Consider the following 23,655-nt stretch of genomic DNA (forward strand, 5'->3'; position numbering starts at 1 on the left):
TCATAGTCCGTGGATCCCTGAGACCAAGGCCTCCCTCTTCTTTCTGCTTCGTCAAGCCTTCCCACGATATAAGATCCCACTTTTTTTGCTGCTTTGGGCCTCCCCAGATGAATTTTCTAAAAATTTCAACCATCTTTGTACATACTCCTTTGGGTGTTGTCATGACCAATAGAGGGTAAATAGGGATGGCTTGGAGAATTGATTTGAGAAGAACAAGTCTATTGACTATATTCAAGGATCTAAATGCCCAATTTGACAATCTAGATTTAAGTTTCTCCAGCGTTTGTTGCTAGTTCACCATTCTTAGGGGATGTAAGGCTAATTGATTTGCCAGATACTTAGTAGGCAGTTCTCCCATTCGGAATCCCAGGGTTCTGGTCAAATGTCTTTTGATAGCTTCAGGTGTATTGAAGAGGAAGGTGCATGATTTTTCTCTATTAATCTCTGTACCTGAAGCTTCCATAAAGAGATCCAGAATCCACTTTATCCTCTTGACTTCTTTTAATGACACCGCACAAAAAAGCATGATATCATCTACAAACTGCTGGTGCATAGTAGGGAGATTATTTCCCCACAGCCTCAATCCTTTAGTTTTCCCTTCCCTTAGTTCTTTCTTGAGATATCTTCCGAGGCCTTCTGCTACAATTATAAACAAGAAGGGTGATATAGGTTCACCCTGCCAGAGTCCTCTTGTTGCATTAAACATTGGTGTTGTGGATCCGTTTAAAAGGATGGAGAAATTTGGGGTTGATACCATTTCATAAATCCAGTTCACCCATCTGTCACAAAATCCAAATGCTGTAAGGATTGATTTTAGGTAGTTCCAATTCAGTCGATCATATGCCTTCGATAGATCCAGTTTTACCATCATTCCCCTTTCCTTTTTTTGTTTGAAGGAGTGAATCACTTCCTGAGATACGACTATTCCATTAAGAATTTGTCTCCCCTCCACAAACCCAGTTTGTTCTGGGGAGATTATAGTCGAGAGAATCGGTTTCAGCCTCTTCGCCATTAAGGTAGCTATGATTTTATAAATTACGTTACATAGGGCAATTGGGTGAAATCCTTGAGCTGAATCAGAGTGGGCCGATTTAGGAATAAGAGAGAGGAGAGTTGAGTTTATGCCATGCCATACCTTCTGGAGCCTTCCCGATTCCTCCACCACTTCCAGAATGTCTCACCCTAAGAAATGCCAGCTTGCTTGGTAAAATTCCGCCGTAAATCCATCTGGGCCTGGAGCCTTCTTTTTTTTCATCCCTTTCACGATTTCCTCCACTTCCTCCAATGTTGCCGCCCTCATCAGTGCCAGGTTTTGATCCCTCGTGATCATTTTTGGAATTTCATTACATATCCTTTCTGTTGCTGCTTCTCTGTCCACCTGGGATTCTGTGAGGATGCCTCTAAAGTGCTTGAATAATGTCTGTTCCATACCTTCGTGATGAGTTATGTGCTATCCTTCCTCATCTTTGATGGAGAAGATTCTGTTCCTTTGCCTATGTTGTATCATTGCCTGATGAAAAAATCTTGTATTTTTTTCGCCCTCTCGGAGCCAGTTTATGCGAGACTTTTGTTTCCATAATATTTCTTCCTGTTTTCGTCTTTCTTCAAGTTGACTTATCAGTAACCCTACTTCTCTGCTCCTTTCCTCGCTTCCTCCTTCAGATATAATTTCTTGTTGCAGTCTTTTCATTCTGTCCTCTAATCGGTGTTGCTCCCTAAATATATCCCCAAATTCTTCTTTATTCCATATTTTAATATTTTCTATGATCTCTTTTAGTTTTAGATGGAAGGTCTGCATTTTACTTCGTCCTCTCTGTTGGCTTTGGGTCCACCATTCCTCCACCTTTGGCAAAAATTGCTGGTTCCTTAGCCAAAAAGCTTCAAATCTAAAGGGGCGCTTTTTGGGGGTCGAATTGATACCAATTTCCAGTCTGATGGGCCAGTGGTCTGAGCCTATTGCAGGGAGGATTTTTGCTTCTACCAGGATATCCCTATTCAAGATTTGCTCTGATACTAGGAATCTGTCTAATCTTGATGCAATTTGGTTGTTGCCTCCTCTTCTTTTATTCCATGTATGTGTCCCATTTATAGTGGGTATATCCACCAATCTCTGCTCCATGATTGTTTCCCTGAAGGCTTCCATATCTTGATCTGGTCTTCTAGATCCTCCCCTTTTTTCTGCTGGGGTAGTGATCATATTAAAATCTCCCCCAACTATCCATGGCTTCTCTGGCATCAACCTTCTCAAGGTCTCCATGTTTTGAAGAAATCCTCTACGCTCACCTGGTACATGCGGCCCATAGATACCTGAGAGGGTAATCCATTCCGGCGATCCTGTTAGTCTAAAAGATCCTGAAAGGATTGGTGGGAGACTAACCCAATTGTCGAATTGAACCTCTTCCGGGTTCCATAGGATTGCAAGCCCCCCTGCCGTGCCTGTCGCATCCTTCCCCATCACTTCATACTGAGTCTTGAATTTTCTCATAATTTCCTCCAGCTTCTAAGTATTAATATTTGTTTCTTGGAGAATCATTATACTAGGTTTATCTCTCTTCAGTCTATCTCTTAGGTATCTTTGTTTACCTTTACTGTTGAGATCCCTGATATTCCAACTTGTTATTATCATTTTAACATTTTTGTAGGTTGTTGAAATACCTCTGAAAGAGGTATAACTCTACCTGAGTTAACCATCATCTCACCTACCATTTGAATTGTTTCACTCATAGGCCGTTGACCTCTTTTCCTCCCTCCTTTACCATTGCTGCCCATTTCTATACTCTGAGATCCTTGCGTCCTTTCTTGCTCTGGTTAGTTCGCCAGACCTGTTGCTATCTTCTCCTTATATTTTTGAAACATTTCCTTATATAACTACTTCTGTTCTTCTGGCATGAAACGCTCATCTAGGTTTTTCCACTCCTGTAATAATCTTCTCATAACTTGCTCCTCATCATTTCCTTTCTCCATCTGGGGGTCTAATTCCATTTGAGTCTGCTCAATTTGTGAAACCTTGTTCCTTACTTCTCCTCCTTGTTCTGAATTTACCTAGGCAGAGTTTTGTTCTTTGAGCTCATTCGTTATCTCCATGCTATCCTCCTCATTTTCTTCCTTTTTGCCTTCTACATCCTCCTCCTAGAGAATGATGAACTTATAACGATTTTCCAAAGGAATAGTTTGGACTGGTGATTGCATCCTTGGCATTTCTTTTGCTTGTTTTTTCCTTCTCGGCACTTCTTTGAAACCCTCGTCCGATCCTTCCTTCACCTCTGTTGATTTCTCCTTTTCAGCCTTTTTCCTTATTGATTCCTCTACATTATTGAATGGGCATTGTCTGAAGAGATGCCCATATTCATGGCATCGCCTGCACCGGAATGGAATATGTTCATAATCCACCGGTTGCTGCCAAACTTCATCATGGTATTCTAGTTCAATAAAATCAGGAAGCGGCTCTATTATATTCATATATACATATATCCTTGCATAGGATGTGTATCTCCCTCTTTTGGTTGTCTCAGCTACTTTGACAAATGATCCTATTGTGTTGCCGATTCCTTCCAAGATCTCAGGGTCCCAAAACTCTATTGGTAAACCAAACAGTCTAATCCAAATGGGGGCTGCTAGCATTTTTTCCTTGCCTAGATTGTAACAGTCCTCCCAATGCCACATGAAAAGGCCCACACTGTTCATAAAATAGGGTCCTCCCTCGAAAACCCTTTCCTTGTCGTCCAGATTAGAGAATATGACTGTAAAGAAACCCTTTGCTCCTAGTTTCAGGTCTATATGCCCCTTAGGTGACCACCTCTAATGAATCCATTTAGATATATCCTTCTCTATCAGCCAAAAACCTATAAATTTGCATATTAAAGCATGATCTTTCATATAACATCTATATTCCTCCAGTTTATTGTTGGGGATTAAAAACCTAGGCTTTTTCAATGCTCTTGGAAGACATCTGTCGTTCAGTTCCGCTTGCCATCTGCTTCCTAGTACCGGCGTTTCTCGGTTCCTTAGATCTCCTTGCATTCAACTTCTGCTTGATTCCCCTGCTACAATATTTTTGAAGGAGGGGAGCTCTCTACAGGTTGTGCTGCCTCCAGAGCCGCCCCTTCTTACCCTGCACTCTGGTTCCTTGCTGTTTGACTCTACTCCACAACAAACCCTAGCCTTTAAAAAACCCTCAACTCACTCTCGCCCTCATCCTCCCTCCCCCCGTTCCTATTTAAAATTGAACAGGTCCTTTACTGTTAAATTTTAACGAGTCCAGTATAGGAGAAACTCGACGTTTTTCAATTTTAGGGAATCAGAAGAAAAACTTAAGAAAACTCCATGGATGTCCTTTTTCATAAATTTGTGTCTCCCAAGCCCGAAAAAGTATAAAATAATACTTGAGAGAACCGCTTGACCATTATGATCAAGGAGTACTTTTCATAATTAGTGTCTCTGATCCGAAAAAGTAAAAAAGTGATCAAAGACACGTCATTTGATAACCAATATCGAACTTGAAACGACAAAAGCCCAACAATATTTTCATGTTTATACGGTAAAAAAGGAGTTGTAAGTGGACCGTCCTTTTAATTTCATTTTAATGAGCTTAATAAGAAAAACTTGGCAATCTTTTCATATTTTACGAGTCGGAAAAGAGCTTAAAGAGGACTCCAATGTTTTTTGTTGAAAATGATAAATTTCTCCTGAAAAATCCAATATTCTGCACAAAAACTCAAAACATTACTCATACATATTTAAGATAAATAAAAATGCATCAAAAAGTTACCTTTTTGAAGTAAAAAATAAACAAATTAAAAATTCATTTATTCAAAAAAGCTTATAAAAAGGGCTTTTGTAAATTCATTTTTACCGTTTGATTTCAGAGTGAGAAGAGAGAGCTTTTGGGTAAGAAAATTCTTGTGAAGATTGCGGAAAATCCGTCCGTTGGAATCGAAAACCGTCAGCTCTAGGTAATCCACATCATCCTTATCTTGCATTTCAACCGTTTTCATTTCATTTTTAGGCTTCCATTTTGATTTTTAAGGGAAAAATTAGTTTAGAAATCCGCTCGCGGGGGTCCGCAGGCACAACATGTGGACCCTGCAGACCCCGACTTTTTCTACAAAGGAAAGAGTCAGGGTTCCACACCTGTTGCTTGGGAAGAGTGCAGACCTACGCACTGTCCCTAACTAGCGGGTGCGGACCCCGCGAAATAGGTTTTAAAACTTCAAATTTCTCCATTTCTGCCCAAAAATTTTCGAACTAAATTGTTCTAATACGTCTTTTTTTTGCAATGTAGGACATACAAAATGCTTATTTGGAGGGAACGCGAGCATGAAGATGTGGACCTTGCCACAATAAATCATCAACCCTCATTGGATGCATTGAGAGCATGCAGACTATTTAAATTCTGGGCCATACCTGGCATGAGGGCCCAAGTAGACTTTTTGCAATGGCTGGTAGACAGGTGGAACATACAGGACCAGTGTTTCATTATTGGTGGCCACCGGCTCGAAATCGAGCTAGAGGACATTTATTTCTTGACTGGTTTTCCCAAGAGAGGTGAACGATTATCTCTATTCGGGACTAGGCCAGGTGGCCAGTCTGTCGATAGTCTCCGACTAGAGTTTTGTAATGACCAAACAAAGGACAAAGGGATCGATATCAAAACTATCTCCCATCCTAAACTTAAAGTGATTGCATTTACTGTCACCAGACTCTGCGGAAGCACAGCACTACATGTAGCTACTGGATCCCAAATGCGAATGGCAGTAGACTATTATCGAGGCACCATCTTCTACTAGTGCGAAGCTATGTTGGTGAATGTAAAAGACCAACTAACTAGAGCAAAGAAGGGACAACTAAAAAACTTTGGATATGGTTTCCTAGTTGTGAGCTTTGTTCTAGAGAGGGTCTTGATGTTGGTCCCACAGTAGCTCTCCATTGAGGTTGGACTTCCCCGAGAGCCTAAGTTAATGCGTTGGGTTGCAGTTATGGCCCGTCATCTTGAGGAGGGTTCAGAGTTTGTTCGATTTCCGCCTGAGTATTTTCATTGGCTGGAGAACCAACTTTTCGTGATTCAGGATTTTCCATATGCTGGGATGGATTATCATGGTGATCCAGACATGACTCTTCCACCAGGAGAGCAGTGGGATGATTCAGGTAAAATCATTCTCAACATTTTCTAAGTTTTAACTAATTTTTTTTGTTTTTTAAATCGTCCAAAACTAATAATAAGAAGTTTCAAATGCAGATGTGGGTCCACGGCGACCAGCCGCTCTTCGGCCCTATGAGAGGAGACACCCAGCTGCAGTAGTACCGGCCCCATGGGACGAATCTATAGAGACCCTGACCGAATTGGAAAATCATCTAGAGCGTTTGACAGCAAATATTCCAGAGACTAGCATAGATGATATTCCACTTAGGTTATAGTGCTATGTGATTGGGGTCCCAGGACCTTTCAGGAGGTTCCTTTGTAGGGTGGTCCGAGCAGTGGTTTCTTATCGTGATCATCACCAGTGATAGGATGATCGCCTTTGTAGACTCATACGACATTTTTTTCTTTTTGTACTATCATTTTTGCTAATCATAAGGTGTTTTTCAACCTATGATCGAAGATGATGTATATTTGACACACTTCTATGCTATGATATATCACTATTACTGGTTATCTTGTATAACATGTTATGGAATGTTTTTAAATTTATTGTTTGATTATTGCAAATGTCTATTTAACATTCGAGAAGCAATTGCATCTGCTAATGTATTTAAATATCTTGGAATATGTTGATATTCAATGTAGTCAAATTCACGTTCCAAGAGACGAACACTCAAAAATAATCTTAATAACACTCGATTTCTAATGGCATAAACTCTATTAAGCTGTAATACAATGAGTTCAAAATCCAACCTAACAATCAAACTCCAAATCCCAAATGAGATGGATTCAGATAATAACTCAATCACTGCACTATACTCAGCAATTTTGTTCATTGTTTGACCGAGACTTACCCCATCCATAGATACCAACTCATCAGAGGGTGAATAGATAACCCAAGCCGTGGAAGAATTGTTCCATGTACTACGACAAGCACGATCAGTGAAACCAATGTATGTTTGAAGAGACATCGACAATATCAAGAGTAAAATCAAGATAAGCAGGAATAATGATAAAAACACTCTCTAAACTGTTAGCCTCCTGTTGCAACAGGGTTTCATTTTTCATGATTGACATTTTTACATGCCAAATATGTCATACTTTGCAGGCTGCAGTGTTCCATATTTCCACAAGATACCATGAAGTATGCTTAGTCCAAATGCACTGTTGTATTCCAATTTTGATGAGTTGTTCCAGTTTTTAAGAGTTTTCATTTAAGGGAGATCCAAACAGTGTAATCTTGGTCTCCCTAGGTTTCAATTTCCTATTCTAGAATATAGAGAATAATATCTGACCAAACAGTTTAATCTTGGCAGATTTGTAGATAGGTAGAGAATCAAAGGGACCCAACTACTTAATCTGGGCCCTTGGCAGAAATAAGTGTAGATTTAGATAGTAAGACATTCAAAAGAAAAATTGTAAATCTGGGTTTGCAAGTCTAAGTGCACCCAATTCAAAAGAAGAAGAAATTTTAGGAGAGTAGGCTGGGTAGGTAGTTGTGAGGTTACAGAGTGATTCATGATCAATTCTTGTGTTTCTAAGTGTATATCTTTCCAGATCACAGTTATCATGAAATTTTCATCCGGAGGAGCTCAAGCTGGACATCACTAATTCCCCCTTCCTCTTATTCCCCAAGTCACTTACTAATTTCCCCAAAGAGGTCAAGATCTACTTGATTCCTCTTAGTTTCATCATTCTCCATGTCATTTGCCTTAGTGGAGATCTGCTTCGCTCAAGGATTTCATTTCTTTACAAATTCTTTTCCCCAAAATTAGCCTAAGGTCCCCCACCTTAGCGCCTGCTTATCATCTCCATATTAACTACTAACTCTAGTATATAACTCCCTATCAATTTTCCCCTTCCCCTACTAAAAATATGTATATAAAACTCCCCTGTGTAAATATCCCCTCCCTGGAAATATAGCCATATTTTCTAAGTCAGGGAAAGAACAGTCCATCTGGGGCTGCCATTAGCCCATCCGTGTCTTGGAATTGGTCTAACACCTGGTTAGACTAACAGCCATTCCCCTAATTCTACAATGCCCCTGTTGCCCCCCTTCCCCTAAAGTTAGGCTTGTAAATATTCAAAACCCGCCCACACAAACCTCCAAAAAAACCATATTTTCCCCTTTTCCCAAAGTCTCACCCCTGAAAATATTAATCCGCGCGCATTAACCCACATAACCCACAAACTCCGCCATTCCCTAAGTTTTAAACCCACCAACTCGCATTATTAAAATTGGAATATTCTGTGTATATACCCACCCCTTATCCCTCTGTCGTATTGTCCTTGCCGCCAGCCGTTAGATCGCCCGCCCCACAGATCTATGGTGGGCGGGCTTTCCCATCTCCCAAGCCGCCCGAAGGTTAGCGTCCGGGAGATGGGCGGTATTGCCGCCGTACTCCCGCCACGCGTCACCTTCTGGGCTGTGGCGGAGCCCCCTCCCCCGAAACCACCTCTGTCCAAAGGCGGTGCGCCCCAAAACCGGAAACCGCCTCCTGCCCAGTGACGTCACCTGCTTGCATCACCCCCCTGCCCAGTCACCCTGCCACGTACCCTGCCACGTGACCTGCCACATCATCAGACTCGCCGTACTGCCACGTCACCTCCATAGGTGATGACATCATCATGCTGACGTCATCCCGCCACGTCATCATGCTGATGTCATCACTGACGTCACCTGCCGTATGAGGTCCCACCCACTGACGTCATGCTGATGTCATCATCATTTTTTGGCACGAAGGGCGAAAATCACACCCTGGAGCCCCAGAATCAGTTTATGAGGCCGTTTTTGATGCGCGATTTGCTGGATAAATTAGGCCAAAATGGGGAATCTTTAGGGAATCTCTCCATCATGCAGCCCCAGCAAGCCCGAAAGGCGCTAAATGACCCATTTTTCTTCGCGAAGCTTGCCGAAAGGAGCAGAAAACAGTTTTGAAGGAAACAGAGAGCCGAACAGCGGCCATTAAATGTTGATTTAACGCATAGCACATCAAAGCAGCAACCCAGTTTATTGTCAAAGAGTATCAGAGGAAGAAGGAGAGCCAAAGAGTATCAGCCGAAGATTTTTTAGGGGCTCGAAGCACCTATACATTAAAGAGTCCCTCAGAAAAGTCAATTTAGGAGGCGTAAGCCCATCCTTGCCCTCAAATCACAATTAACGCATTCAAAGCCACCGGACAACAAAGAAGCAGAAACCCATGCACATTTATTTCAGAAAACACTGCACCAAGCCACCGACGAAAAGCACATTCACTTCATTTGATACGCAGTCCTCAGCGCAGCCAAAGATATTTTCATGTATTTATTGCAGATAGGATTAGGTAAAATTAATCATTCTTTTAGACCTAATTAGGTCAAGATGTAATAAAAGCAGTTGTAGAGAGTTTTTCCCTATTTATACCGCCCTCAGCATTGTTTCAAGGGTTGGTCAATTGAGAATTTTCACTAGAGACTCACATTGTATACCTGAGTTTTTCTATAATCAAAGATTGCTGAAAGCTTGGAGAGCAAACTGTCTGTTGTAAATGAATGTTTTGGAGATCTGAAGATGGAATTCTTGTGCTGCAGCCTTAAACAATAAGTGCATCTTACCTCTGTTTTATTGTTTACCACTATCTAAATAGCAGGAAGAAAGAATAGCTTAGAATTTGTTTAAATACACTCTATGCTCAATTTATGCTACTTCTTTATGTTTTCCTCTGAGTGAATTGGTTATGAATATGAATTCCTCTGGGCTCTTATTTACCCCGATTCACCTGTGTTTGCCAATTATCTAAGGATTCTTTACTGCCCCTAGGTAGAGCTCTGTTACCTCCATTTGCTAAGCTGATTGAGAGATTCTTAACTGCCTCTCATTACTTAGCATTCTTTCCATCATTAATACCTTAAACATTGTTTCATGCGTAGCTATCTTGCTCCATTTCCCCCCTATTGTGACCAAGAAAATGCACCAGCAGTTCTCCTCCTCGACTCCACGCCCAATGGTTTGAAACTTTCAGACTATGCCTTGCCTCTCTATCTGAAAACATCAATTTTCCCACCAAAATCAAAACAAAGCCCTTTGAACTCAATACCTAGCCTAACATCCCTTTACAACAAAGCTAAATCTAAAAGAGAGAGCCCTCTCTGATTGCAGGTGGGCTAGACCCTGCAATCCAAAGTTGGTCTGTGGTTACCTCGGCCGTATCCTTTTTCGGAGCTTAAGGACAACCTGAGTGATAACATAATGGCGACTCCACTGGGGACTTTCCTCAGATGATTTCACAAAGAAGGTAAGAAAGCTCCGCTGAGACCATAAATCAATCTTTCCAATTGTTGTTTATCTCTTAAAACTACAGATGAAGCCTGAATGTCAGCCAGGAAGCCTTTGAAACTGTTCTTTGCTTTGCATTAACAGAAGTAAATAAAAGCTGCTTCAGTCAATCTTCATGCTAGTTTTAAGTTACAAATAGTTGTCCCAAATTTTGATCAGTCCTTTGCTATTTCTAAAAAAATTCCCAGAAAAAATACCAAAAACAGAATTCGGAAGCTGGCTCCAAAGAGGAAAACTCGGTATACAAGATCAAACCCCGATCCAGACCCTCCAGCTGCTTTTGAAAATCCGAACCTAATCCCAAAAATCCTTAGGAAGCAAAAAGGACAGGAAAATTTTGCTGATTTGAGTCCTGAAACAGCTCACCCTAGCTGTATTCCGACTCCTGTCAAGGTTTTATTTCGTTCAACCCCTGTTTCCCCTAATTCATCATCTACATCTCAAAGTACTCCTTCCACACCTTCATTCACTGCACATACTACCACTACTGTTGTTCCCACCGTTCCAATTACCCCTGTTATTCCCATTATCCCTGTTATCCCAGTTGTTCCATTCATCCCTGTTATTCCTGCCAATATGGCCAATAGATATGCACCCCTGCAATTGCCTGCTAATCCTGGGGCTTTACCTCAGGAGTACCAATCTAAAATCACATATTTTGATAGTACTGGTCCTTTCACTGCCATTCAGCATACCAAAAAGATGCAAGACTATTTTGAAAACTACGAGATAGACGATGATAGCATGAGAATGAGAATTTTTGTTCAGAGTCTGACAGGTGATGTAAGAACTTGGTTCAGATCACTTGCTACAAACACCATAACCACCCCAGATGAGCTTTACCAATCCTTTACCAACAGATGGGAGAAAAAGAAAGACCCCTTGCACATACTAGCTGAATATGATACAATTAAAAGAGGTCCTCAAGAGACTGTTTTGGAGTACTGTGCAAGATTCAATAATGTTTATAATGCAATACCACAGAACCTAAGGCCTCCTCCTGATCTAGCCTTGTACAAATTCCCTGATGGATTCAACCCGGATATGGCATACCAGTTAAAAGAAAGAGCTCCTCAGACCCTTGCAGACATGCAAAACGTTGCTGTCAGTGTAGAAGCCAATTTAATTGCCAAGAGAAACCGAGCTAGAATGGAAAGAAGAACCACCTTTAAGGAAGAACCCTCAGCCTTTGATCAAAAGCTTGATGCTATTATTAGTGGCCTACAAAGGCTGGGAGAGAGAGTAGAAAATGTCGAAAGGAAAGCATCATGGGAAGGACAACAGTCTAATACCATAAGGAACCCAAATTTTAGAAAAACGCAGAACACAAATGCTGGTAGGACTAACCAAGACCATGATATAAGACCCCCTTTTCAAGATAACTATGTTGAAGGGTCTACTTCTAGTGAACCCATAGAGGACACTCACATGAACTTAATGGATCTAAAGGGTGAGCATAAAACTTTCCTGTCCCAAGAAGATCAAAATCAGCATGACTGTAATGAGTTTCAAACTAAATCTGGTGAGTTTTTTGATTTTAAACAAGGATATGATACTACTGTGTATGAAGTACATAAACAATATAAGCTGAGAACTAGGACCATTGACATTTCTAAACCTAGCAAAACAAAGGATGGCAAACAGCCCAACAAGATTAAAGGCAAGGCTGTCATAATAGAACCAGCTGATATACCTATCCCAAACCCACATATAGTGACTGTAGAAGACATAACAGACCTGCAACTTCCCAAAGATCACCCGTTGCCACCTTTTTCCTCAAAAGAAAGCTCGAACAGTGTTCCAGAAAACTTTCCTAAAGTTGAAAAACCGCAAGCAAAAACTTCCCATAGCACTGATAAATGAGAGAAAATCGCTGATAATTCAAATGAAACAGAAAAAACTGCCATTATCAACACCAAGACTCCATTGGAAAAGCCATTTAATTTAGAGGCAGAAATAGCTAAGTTGAAGATATCCATTCCCCTCTCAGAACTTGCCAAACACGATGTATATAGGCAGCAAATTCAAATATCACTTCAAATGCCAGAGGTTAAGGGTGATGTAAATGTTTTACATGACACCCCAGAGCTGCTGTTTGGCCCAGAAGTTAATGGAAAGTCAAGACATGGACCTGTCCCACCCTTTTATGTCAGTTTGCATATACATGACAAAGTTTTGCACAATGCTATGTTTGACTCAGGGGCATCACACAATCTTATGCCCAAAGCAGTTATGGAAAAACTGAGTCTTGATGTTACAAGACCTTACAAAGATTTATACTCATTTGACTCAAGTCAAGTGAAATGTCTAGGCCTCATCAAAGACTTGTGTGTCTCCTTAGTCCAATATCCCAACAAAACCATCCTCATGGATGTGGTGGTTGCTGACATTCCACCAAAGTACGGTATGCTCCTATCAAGATCATGGGGAGCAAAGCTCCAAGGATCCCTTCAATTAGACCTTTCATATGCCACCATTTCAGTCTTTGGGCAACCAAAGAGACTATATAGAGAAACACTCATGAAATATGTGGTAAGTAGTGAGAGCAAGCCAGAAAATTTTCCCATTTACTCAATCCATTCTGATATGGATTCCTTCATTTTGTTTAATGATGACACAAATTCTCCAACTAGTGATGAGCCCATGACTCTAGAACAACAAGCACACATCAACGAAGAGTCGGTTGCACATACCCATGAAACTGTCACAACAGTTAACACAACCAGCATGTTAGAAGAACATCCCCAAATAGAAATTGCAAAACTGCCCAATCCTAACTTAGCTGAAACTCTTAGTACAAACCACAAGCAAGAAATCACTTGGTATTTAGAGTTTGATGGCTCTGTTAACAAGTTAGGAGCAGGGGCAGGTGTCTGGATTCACAACACATATAACAACCATGCAGAAGGTCATGCCTACAGACTGAATTTTAAATGCACAAATAACATGGCAGAGTATGAGGCTCTGCTGTTAGGCCTTAAACTACTCAAAGCTCTAGGAGCTGCAAAAGTGTCTATCTTAGGTGACTCTGATTTAATCATACAACAGATGAAAGGTAATTTTGTTACCAATGACAACAGAATGAGAGCCTATAGGACTGCTGCAACTAATATACTCAAGGCATTCACTGAATTCAAGCTTGACAAAATTTCAAGAGAACATAACATTCATGCACACAGTCTCGCCACCTTTGCTAGTACATGCAAGCTTCCTTTTGACCCAAACCATCACTTCACGGCTGAGATAAAACATAGGCCCGCTGTCCCAAATAACATTAAAGATTGGCAGGCGTTCGAAAATGATGCCCAGATTAATAATTTCCTCACCCTCGAGCATGAGTTTTCGAATATTAACATTGATACGGATGCTATGACAGATCCAGAACAGCAAACAACTGAAAATCAGCAAGATGTAACCGCTGCCACAGCCAAGAAAATCCTGAAACCAACTATTTTTGACAAAGAAAACATAGAACAGCTGAAACAAATACACTTGGAAGAAGTAGACAAAACAGAGGCAGAGATCATTGACTTAAAGGACAACTTTCTGCCTGCCGATCTAACCCCATTAGAAGACATGTTTGATGCTAATGACGTGCCCAGAAAGCCAAAATTGCAGCCCATAAACACTGATATAGAGGAACACAACATTGGGACAGTAGAGAATCCAAAAATGATCAAACTATCCAAAAATTTACCACCTGATCAAAAGCCCAAGTACATTGACTTATTCAAAGAGTTCCAAGATGTATTTGCTTGGAGCTATGAGGACTTGAAATCCTATGACACCTCGGTGATTCAACACACAATTCCTTTAAAACCAAACTAGAAACCCTTCAAGCAGAAACTTAGAAGAATTAACCCTATGCTTCTTCCCCCGATTGAGAAGGAAGTAAAGAGGATGTTTGAAGCAGGCATCATAGCACCCATCAGATTTTCTAAATGGGTATCCAATCTTGTTCCTACAAGAAAAAAGACAGGTGAAATCAGACTTTGTGTAGATCTCAGAAATTTAAATCAAGTCTCCTTAAAAGACCACTATCCTTTGGCCAAAATGGACCACATCCTGCAGAGAGTAGTGGGAGCATCCAGAATCTCTTTGCTAGATGGCTTTTCAGGTTTTAACCAAATACTTGTTCACCCAGACGACCAAGACAAAACTGCTTTTACCACACCCTGGGGAACATTTAAGTATGTAAAGATGCCATTCAGTCTTAAAAACACTGGTGCAACTTTTCAAAGAGCAATGGATATTGCTTTTGCCAAAGAAATACATGATTTCCTAGTTGTCTACCTTGATGACTTGACCCCATTTTCCAAATCTGATGAAGAACACCTCAAGCATCTTAGGCAAATTTTCATGACATGTAGAAAATATGGCATTTCCCTGAATCCCAAAAAATCTCTCTTCGGCCTTGAAGAAGGCAAGTTACTTGGCCATATCATATCAAAAGATGGGATCAGAATTGACCCTGAAAGAATCCAAGCCATCCTCCAAATCCCATTTCCAAGAAACATAAAAGAGCTACAAGCATTCCTTGGGAAAATCAACTTCCTAAGAAGATTTATTCCAAATCTAGCTGAGCTGATAAGACTGTTAAGCAACATGTCAAAAAAGGATGCCAAGGTAAAATGGTCTCTTGAAACCAAGCAAGCATTTGAGAGTATAAAATCAGCCTTAACCCAGACCCTTGTCCTCACAAGCCCACAGTTTGACAAAGATTTTATCATATTTTCGTTTGCATCTAATCACACAATAGTCGCTGTCCTTTTGCAAAAGGATGAACAGGAAGCTGAAAAGCCAAATGCTTTTTTCAGTCAAGCCTTAAGAGACGCCCCTTTGAAGTACCCAATAATGGAAAAGTAGGCCTATGCACTTGTCAAGGCCATCAAGGATTTCAGAGTGTACATATTATATTCACACGTGATTGCCTATGTCCCACACGCTGTTGTAAAAGACATATTGACCCAAGAGGGATTAGAAGGCAAAGGAGGCAAGTGGATTGCAAACATCCTCGAATATGACATAGAAATAAAACCAACCAAGCTGATAAAGGGACAAGGTTTAGCTAAACTGATGTCCGAAACAAACTTTCAAGCCTTAGACATAAACTAGCTGGACAATGAACCGGAGCTGGCGACTCCACAGATCAGTGAAATCTTTTTACAATCCCCATGGTACGCTGATATATGCTTTGTATTGTTAAACCTGTGTGCTCCCCCAGGATTGTCCAGGACCAAGAAAAGATTTTTCAAAATGAAGGCTTTAAAGTTTTGTGTTATAGAAGGTGCATTATTTTGGAGAAATCATGAAGGTATATTGCTTAATTGTTTAACCATAAATGAAACTGACAATGTCATGAAAGAATTCCATGCAGGTGACTGTGGAGGACATCTATATTGGAAGTCCACTACTGATAAAATTCTAAGGGCTGGTTTCTATTGGCCCTCTCTTTTTGCAGATGTAAAGAAGTTTGCCATGTCTGTCACACGGAATTTGTCAAGGGTGCGGACACGACTGACCTTCCTAGAAGTCTAAGACGTTCTAATGAAAAACAAGACAAAATGGAGTGATCTTTCTCTAAATACACCTTTTACAACATGAAAACTACAAGTGTTTAGGCTTACCTTATTCCAAAACGCTGTTGTTGAAGTCCGTTCTTGACGATCCGGATGAGCTCCTCCTTCAAGTCAATTCCTGCAACCACAAACAATCAAACAATTACCAAGCACTTGCATTTCATATAATAAAACATATATTCAACATGCAGACCAAGGAACACATGAAATAACTCATTAACACAAGCTATTGAGAAAAATAAACCAGTTTGTATTAATAACGAAACAAAGAAACTCTTACAACCTGGCCTTGGTGTTGTGCAAGTTCCTCCCAGGGTCCATCAAGGGTTTTCCTCTACTTTGACAAAGCTCACCCTCTCCCAAGTAGAATCAAGTGAAGACAATCTCTCCTCACAAAGGCTCTAATGGAAGACCTAAATCCTGCAGCATTTACCCAAAGAAAATGTATAGCTCCAACCTCTTCTCCTTCTGGCTCAATGCCTTTATTTATAGTGCTGTAAAGAGGTTATTCAGGTCCACTATCAATGGGATCATCCCCCTCTTTGGGTGGGATAGGTCCCTTATTGATGGGATAAGTTCCCCCTTAATAGAGATACATGAACCAACTGGAGGCGCATCCATTTCATCAAACCGACCTCTAGAATGTTCTAGAAGTAACCACAAGTAACTTTTTCAAGATAAAACTCGCGCATTTTGCCTTTTACAGAGGGACGCACCTGTCCCTTAACATACAGAGCGTCCACGGACGCAGATTTTGTGAACATGGTCAGCGTCCCCGCAGGTAAGGCTAGAGAGAACCTGCGACTCCAGAGATAAACATAGTTTTTACAAGACTTTCTCTCTTCTTTGAGTTTGAGATGGATAACAGAGGCATGAGACTTGCCTAAGAGGGTAGCATGACTGTTGATTTGAGCCATACTAACTGTAAGTAGTTAAGGTGACATTTTTTAGTGTAACAATGTCATGTCACAAATGCCAAATTTTTGAGGGCAAGAGAAAGCTGTTACCCCTGCCCCTTAAACCCATCTCAACCGAACAACCTTTTCAACAATGGGGTCTTGACTTCATTGGGGAAATCCATCCCTCTTCCTCAGGCCAGCACAAATGGATCCTAACAGCCACTGACTATTTCACTAAGTGGGTTGAAGCCATTCCCTGTAGACAAGCCAATGACACCATCATTATCCAATTCCTTGAGTGCAATATCCTTTCTAGATTTGGCTGCCCTGAGAAAATCATCACTGACAATGTCGCTGCCTTTAAGTCCAAAAAGATGATCAATTTCTGCCACAGATTTCATATTACCTTGGGCCACTCTACAGCCTATTACCCTCAAGGTAATGGCTTGGCCGAATCATCAAACAAAAGCCTCATCAACATCATAAAGAAAGTGCTGGAAGAAAACAAGAAGAACTGGCACAAAAAACTGATAAATGCCCTATGGGCAGATAGACTCTCAAGCAAAAGATCAATTGGAATGAGCCCTTATGAGCTGGTATATGGCATGGAGGCTAGATTTCCTTCATCCCTGGGCATTCCCACTATCAAACTGTTACAGGAGATTCAGGCTGAACCAAATGACATGCAAAGAAGGATTAATCAGACCATTCATCTTCAGCAAACCAGAAAACAAGTTTATGACAGAGCTCAAATTTTGCAAGAAAAGCTAAAAAAGATGTTTTATAAGAGAGCTAAGGCTGAGGATTTCAGCGTTGGTGACAAAGTTCTAAGGTGGGACTCAAGAAGGGAAGACAAGGGCAAACATGCCAAGTTTGATTTTTTATGGAGAGGTCCATTGGTCGTTTCTGTTGTTCAGGGAAATAACACTTATTTTCTCAGATCTATAGAGCATGGCACTGCCGAAGAAGGCCCTGTTAATGGCCGTATGCTGAAACATTACCATGATCCCTTTTAAGGGACACAATGCAGTTTTGTATATATCTTTGTACAGTCTTATTTGTATATATCAGCACTTTGTTTTCATTTTTATAAGCAGGCCGATTGTTTAAGAAGCAGCAGTAAATTTGTGAAGACCCAGCCGATGCAAGTATTCCAGTTTTAAAGGCTCTGTCTCTACACCAATTTCAGCAAAACAGCAAGAGGAAAACTGTCACATTACAAGCAATTCATGGTAGAAAGGAACTATTTGCAGTCAAAGGCATGTTCCAGCAGCATTGTACATAGTTATCAAGCACGCAGAAGAAAGCAGGCGATGCTATACAGTTCACAGTAACTCAGTTGAGGAGAGAATGGTTTAGATTTCAAAATTTCACATTTTTAGCAGCCAGAACAAAGAAGTGTTTCCAATCTATAGCAACAAATAGAAGATCAAGGTAGTATGACCTGCTGTTCTTGGCTTTTCACAAGGAAAAGCCATCCCCAAGTGGAGCCACTGTTAGCCTCCTGTTGCAACAGGGTTTCATTTTTCATGATTGACATTTTTACATGCCAAATATGTCATACTTTGCAGGCTGCAGTGTTCCATATTTCCACAAGATACCATGAAGTATGCTTAGTCCAAATGCACTGCTGTATTCCAATTTTGATGAGTTGTTCCAGTTTTGAAGAGTTTTCATTTAAGGGAGGTCCAAACAGTGTAATCTTGGTCTCCCTAGGTTTCAATTTCCTGTTCTAGAATATAGAGAATAATATCTGACCAAACAGTTTAATCTTGGCAGATTTGTAGATAGGTAGAGAATCAAAGGGACCCAACTGCTTAATCTGGGCCCTTGGCAAAAATAAGTGTAGATTTAGATAGTAAGACATTCAAAAGAAAAATTGTAAATCTGTGTTTGCAAGTCTAAGTGCACCCAATTCAAAAGAAGAAAAAATGTTAGGAGAGTAGGCTAGGTAGGTAGCTGTGAGGTTACAGAGTGATTCATGATCAATTCTTGTGTTTCTAAGTGTATATCTTTCCAGATCACAGTTATCAGGCAATTTTCATCCGAAGGAGCTCAATCTGGACATCACTAATTCCCCCTTCCTCTTATTCCCCAAGTCACTTACTAATTTCCCCAAAGAGGTCAAGATCTGCTTGATTCCTCTTAGTTTCATCATTCTCCATGTCATTCGCCTTAGTGGAGATCTGCTTCGCTCAAGGATTTCATTTCTTTACAAATTCTTTTCCCCAAAATTAGCCTAAGGTCCCCCACCTTAGCACCTACTTATCATCTCCATATTAACTACTAACTCTAGTATATAACTCCCTATCAGTTTTCCCCTTCCCCTACTAAAAATATGTATATAAAACTCCCCTATGTAAATATCCCCTCCCTGGCAATATAGCCATATTTTCTAAGTCAGGGAAAGAACAGTCCATCTGGGGCTGCCATTAGCCCATCCGTGTCTTGGAATTGGTCTAACACCTGGTTAGACTAACAGCCATTCCCCTAATTCTACAATGCCCCTGTTGCCACCCTTCCCCTAAAGTTGGGCTTGTAAATATTCAAATCCCGCCCACACAAACCTCCAAAAAAACCATATTTTCCCCTTTTCCCAAAGTCTCACCCCTGAAAATATTAATCCGCGCGCATTAACCCACATAACCCACAAACTCCGCCATTCCCTAAGTTTTAAACCCACCGCCGCGCATTATTAAAATCGGAATATTCTGTGTATATACCTGCCCCTTATCCCTCCGCCATATTGTCCTTGCGCCAGCCATTAGATCGCCCGCCCCACAGATCTACGGTGGGCGGGCTTTTCCATCTCCCAGGCTGCCCGAAGGTTAGATTCCGGGAGATGGGCGGTATTTCCACCATACTCCCGCCACGTGTCACCTTCTGGGCTGTGGCGGAGCCCCCTCCCCCGAAACCACCTCTGTCCAAAGGCGGTGCGACCCAAAACTGGAAACCGCCTCCTGCCTAGTGATGTCACCTGCCTGCATCACCCCCCTACCCAGTCACCCTGCCACGTACCCTGCCACGTGACCTGCCACATCATCAGACCCGTTGTACTGCCACGTCACCTCCATACATGATGATGTCATCATGCTGACGTCATCACTGACGTCACCCGCCGTACGAGGTCCCACTCGCTGACGTCATGCTAACGTCATCATCAGTTTTTGGCGCGAAGGGCGAAAATCGCACCCTGGAGCCCCGGAATCAGTTTCTGAGGCAATTTTTGATGCGCGATTTGCGCCTAGCACAAATCACGCATCGCTGGATAAATTAGGCCAAAATGGGGAATCTTTAGGGAATCTCTCCATCACGCAGCCCCAGCAAGCCCGAAAGGCGCCAAATGACCCATTTTTCTTCGTGAAGCTTGCCGAAAGGAGCAGAAAACAGTTTTGAAGGAAACAGAGAGCCGAACAGCGGCCATTAAATGTTGATTTAACGCATAGCACATCAAAGCAGTAGCCCAGTTTATTGTCAAAGAGTATCAGAGGAAGAAGGAGAGCCAAAGAGTATCAGCCGAAGATTTTTTAGGGGCTCGAAGCACCTGTACATTAATGAGTCCCTCAGAAAAGTCAAGTCAGGAGGCGTAAGCCCATCCTTGCCCTCAAATCACAATTAAGGCATTCAAAGCCACCGGACAGCAAAGAAGCAGAAACCCATGCACATTTATTTCAGAAAACACTGCACCAAGCCACCGAGGACAAGCACATTCACTTCATTTGATACGGCAGTCCTCAGCGCAGCCAAAGATATTTTCATGTATTTATTGCAGATAGGATTAGGTAAAATTAATCATTCTTTTAGACCTGATTAGGTCAAGATGTAATAAAAGCAGTTGTAGAGAGTTTTTCCCTATTTATACCGCCCTCAGCATTGTTTCAAGGGTTGGTCAATTGAGAATTTTCACTAGAGACTCGCATTGTATACCTGAGTTTTTCTATAATCAAAGATTGTTGAAAGCTTGGAGAGCAAACTGTCTGTTGTAAATGAATGTTTTGGAGATCTGAAGATGGAATTCTTGTGCTGCAGCCTGAAACAATAAGTGCATCTTACCTCTGTTTTACTGTTTACCACTATCTAAATAGCAGGAAGAAAGAATAGCTTAGAATTTGTTTAAATACACTCTATGCTCAATTTCTGCTATTTCTTTATGTTTTCCTCTGAGTGAATTGGTTATGAATATGAATTCCTCCTGGCTCTTATTTACCCCGATTCGCCTGTGTTTGCCAATTATCTAGGGATTCTTTACTACCCCTAGGTAGAGCTCTGTTACCTCCATTTGTTAAGCTGATTGAGAGATTCTTAACTGCCTCTCATTACTTAGCATTCTTTCCATCATTAATACCTGAAACATTGTTTCATGCGCAGCTATCTTGCTCCATTTTCCCCCTATTGTGACCAAGAAAATGCACCAGCAGTTCTCCTCCTCGACTCCACGCCCAATGGTTTGAAACTTTCAGACTATGCCTTGCCTCTCTATCTGAAAACATCAATTTTCCCACCAAAATCAAAACAAAACCCTTTGAACTCAATACCTAGCCTAACATCCCTTTACAACAAAGCTAAATCTAAAAGATAGAGCCCTCTCTGATTGCAGCTGGGCTAGACCCTGCAATCCAAAGTTTGTCTATGGTTACCTCGGTCGTATCCTTTTTCGGAGCTTAAGGACAACCTGAGTGATAACATAAACTAGGCACACTTTTCTAATCTAACAAAAATCTCCACACCCAGATTTAAGCATAATATCTCTTCAGATAAAGACCATTTCTGGGTTTACCCAAAGAGACACCATCAAAATCTACCAATTCATAGGCCCCTTTTGCCAGCTTTCGCTTAACAACATAAGGACCATGCCACATAGGTACAAATTTTCTAGCCCCTAGCTTATCGTTTTCTTGATCGTATAGTAAGACTAGGTCTCCTTCCGAAAAATTACGGGGTGTAACATTTTGATCGTACTAAGATTTTATTCTTTTGGCATGAGTTTCGATTGCTAATGCAATGTCACATCGATTCTCATCTAGCTGAGCTAAGTACAACAAATGTTTTTCCTCTTCAGAAGTGGCTGGGAGTAATTCTATGGCTATTTGCAATGACAGAATTTCGCATTCAATGGGTAACATAGCTTCCAAACCGTAAACCAGTTGAAAAGGAGTGAAACCAGTTGATGTTTTTACTGAGGTTTGATATGCCCAAAGTGTTTAAAATAACATGTTATGCCAATTCGATCTATGAATGCCAATGATTCGTCAGATCATAGTGACTAGAACTTTGTTGATAGCTTCAACCAGACCATTAGCCTGTGGGTAATATGGAGTAGAACTATCGTGATGTAAGCCAAGTTGATCTGTTAGTTCAGTCATCATGATGTTTCGAAAATGACTCCCATGATCAGTAATAATCGCTTGAGGAACACCGAATCTAGTAATTATATGATTGAAAACGAAAATTGCAGCAGTTTTTCCGTCTGCCAAAAATGTAGGCATCGCCTCGGCCCACTTAGTAAAATAATCTACTGCAAGGATGATATACGCATGCCCCCCAACCGAGTGAGGGTTACATGTAATAAAGTCGATACCCCACTTTGCAAAAGGATCGACGACAATTATAGGGTGGAGAGGAGCAGGTGGAGCACGCATCTTACGATCAAAAATTTGACAATTGTGGCATTTCCGGACTGCATAGATATAATCTTTAAATAAAGATGGCCAGAAATAACCAGAACGCAATATCTTTCAGGCTGTGGCATACCCAGACATATGACCGCCACATGCTCCAGAGTGATAGTGATTAAGAACCTTTTCAGCTTCTTCATGAGTTAGACAACATCAGAAAACAGAATCCACCCCACGACGATAGAGTGCATCTCCAATAATATTGTATTGTTGGGATTGGAAATGTATTTTCCGTCCCTCAGATCGTGAAATTTCAGGCTGAAAAGATTGGGTTTGGAGATAAACAATGATATCTCCATACCATGGATCAAGAGTACTGATAAGAAACAAGGATTTGTCTGCAATGGGCTCTTCCGCCACAGTTTCAGTATCAGTACGCGGGAAATCACACATAAGTTCTGCAAATACCAAAGATTTCTTTGCCTTGGATTTTTCAAATTCCAAGTCAAATTCCTACAGGATAACTATCCATTTGGAATACTTGCCCCCTAGCAATTGTTTGGTCAAAATATAGATCATAGGGTTACAATCAAAAATTACGGTAGTTTTGCGTAATAAGATGTAATGATGAAATCTTTGGACAGCTTGAACAGCTGCCAAGGCAAATTTCTCCACATGCGAATATTTAAGCTCAGTCGGATTCAGAGTTCAACTAAGATAGTAAATCACATGTTCACTGTTGAATTCATCTTCCTGAACTAGAACCATCCAAATGGTGGAATGAGAAGCGATGAGGTACTAGGAGTAATCTTGGTTGTAGTTGGGAGGATGAAATAACGGTGCATGGGTTAACACGTGTTTAAGTGCATCAAAAGATTTGTCAGCTAACTCATCCCAAAAGAATGGAGTATTCTGTTTCAAAAACCTGGTAAAACCCTTTGTTATCTCAGCGTGGTTAGGAATGAAACGATGTAAAAAGTTTGCTTTCCCTTGCAAATTTTGGAGTTGGTGAAGAGTCAAAAGAAGAGGCAACTTGACAATAGCTTCAACCTTCGAGGGATTGACACGAATGCTGGCTTTTGAAACAATGAATCCCAGTAAATGACCC

At 41.0% G+C, this 23,655-nt stretch overlaps 1 protein-coding gene across 1 annotated transcript; it reads right to left on the minus strand.

The window, feature by feature from the left end:
- Positions 1 to 1,450: 1,450 nt before the first annotated feature.
- On the minus strand, positions 1,451 to 2,455 carry LOC149257900 (uncharacterized). Its single transcript, XM_089391089.1, has one exon. The coding sequence runs from the start codon at positions 2,453 to 2,455 to the stop codon at positions 1,451 to 1,453; it is 1,005 nt and encodes a 334-aa protein (XP_089247215.1).
- Between the last annotated feature and the right edge of the window lie 21,200 nt (positions 2,456 to 23,655).

This window comes from Pinus tabuliformis, chromosome 6, assembly GCF_031772625.1.
Source record: "Pinus tabuliformis cultivar Carrire ecotype Pingquan chromosome 6, CPIR1, whole genome shotgun sequence".
Taxonomy (NCBI): Eukaryota; Viridiplantae; Streptophyta; class Pinopsida; order Pinales; family Pinaceae; genus Pinus; species Pinus tabuliformis.

Bases quoted from the DNA above. Each gene is read 5' to 3' on its own strand.
- LOC149257900 (XM_089391089.1), bottom strand. From the start codon at position 2,455: ATGGGGAAGGATGCGACAGGCACGGCAGGGGGGCTTGCAATCCTATGG.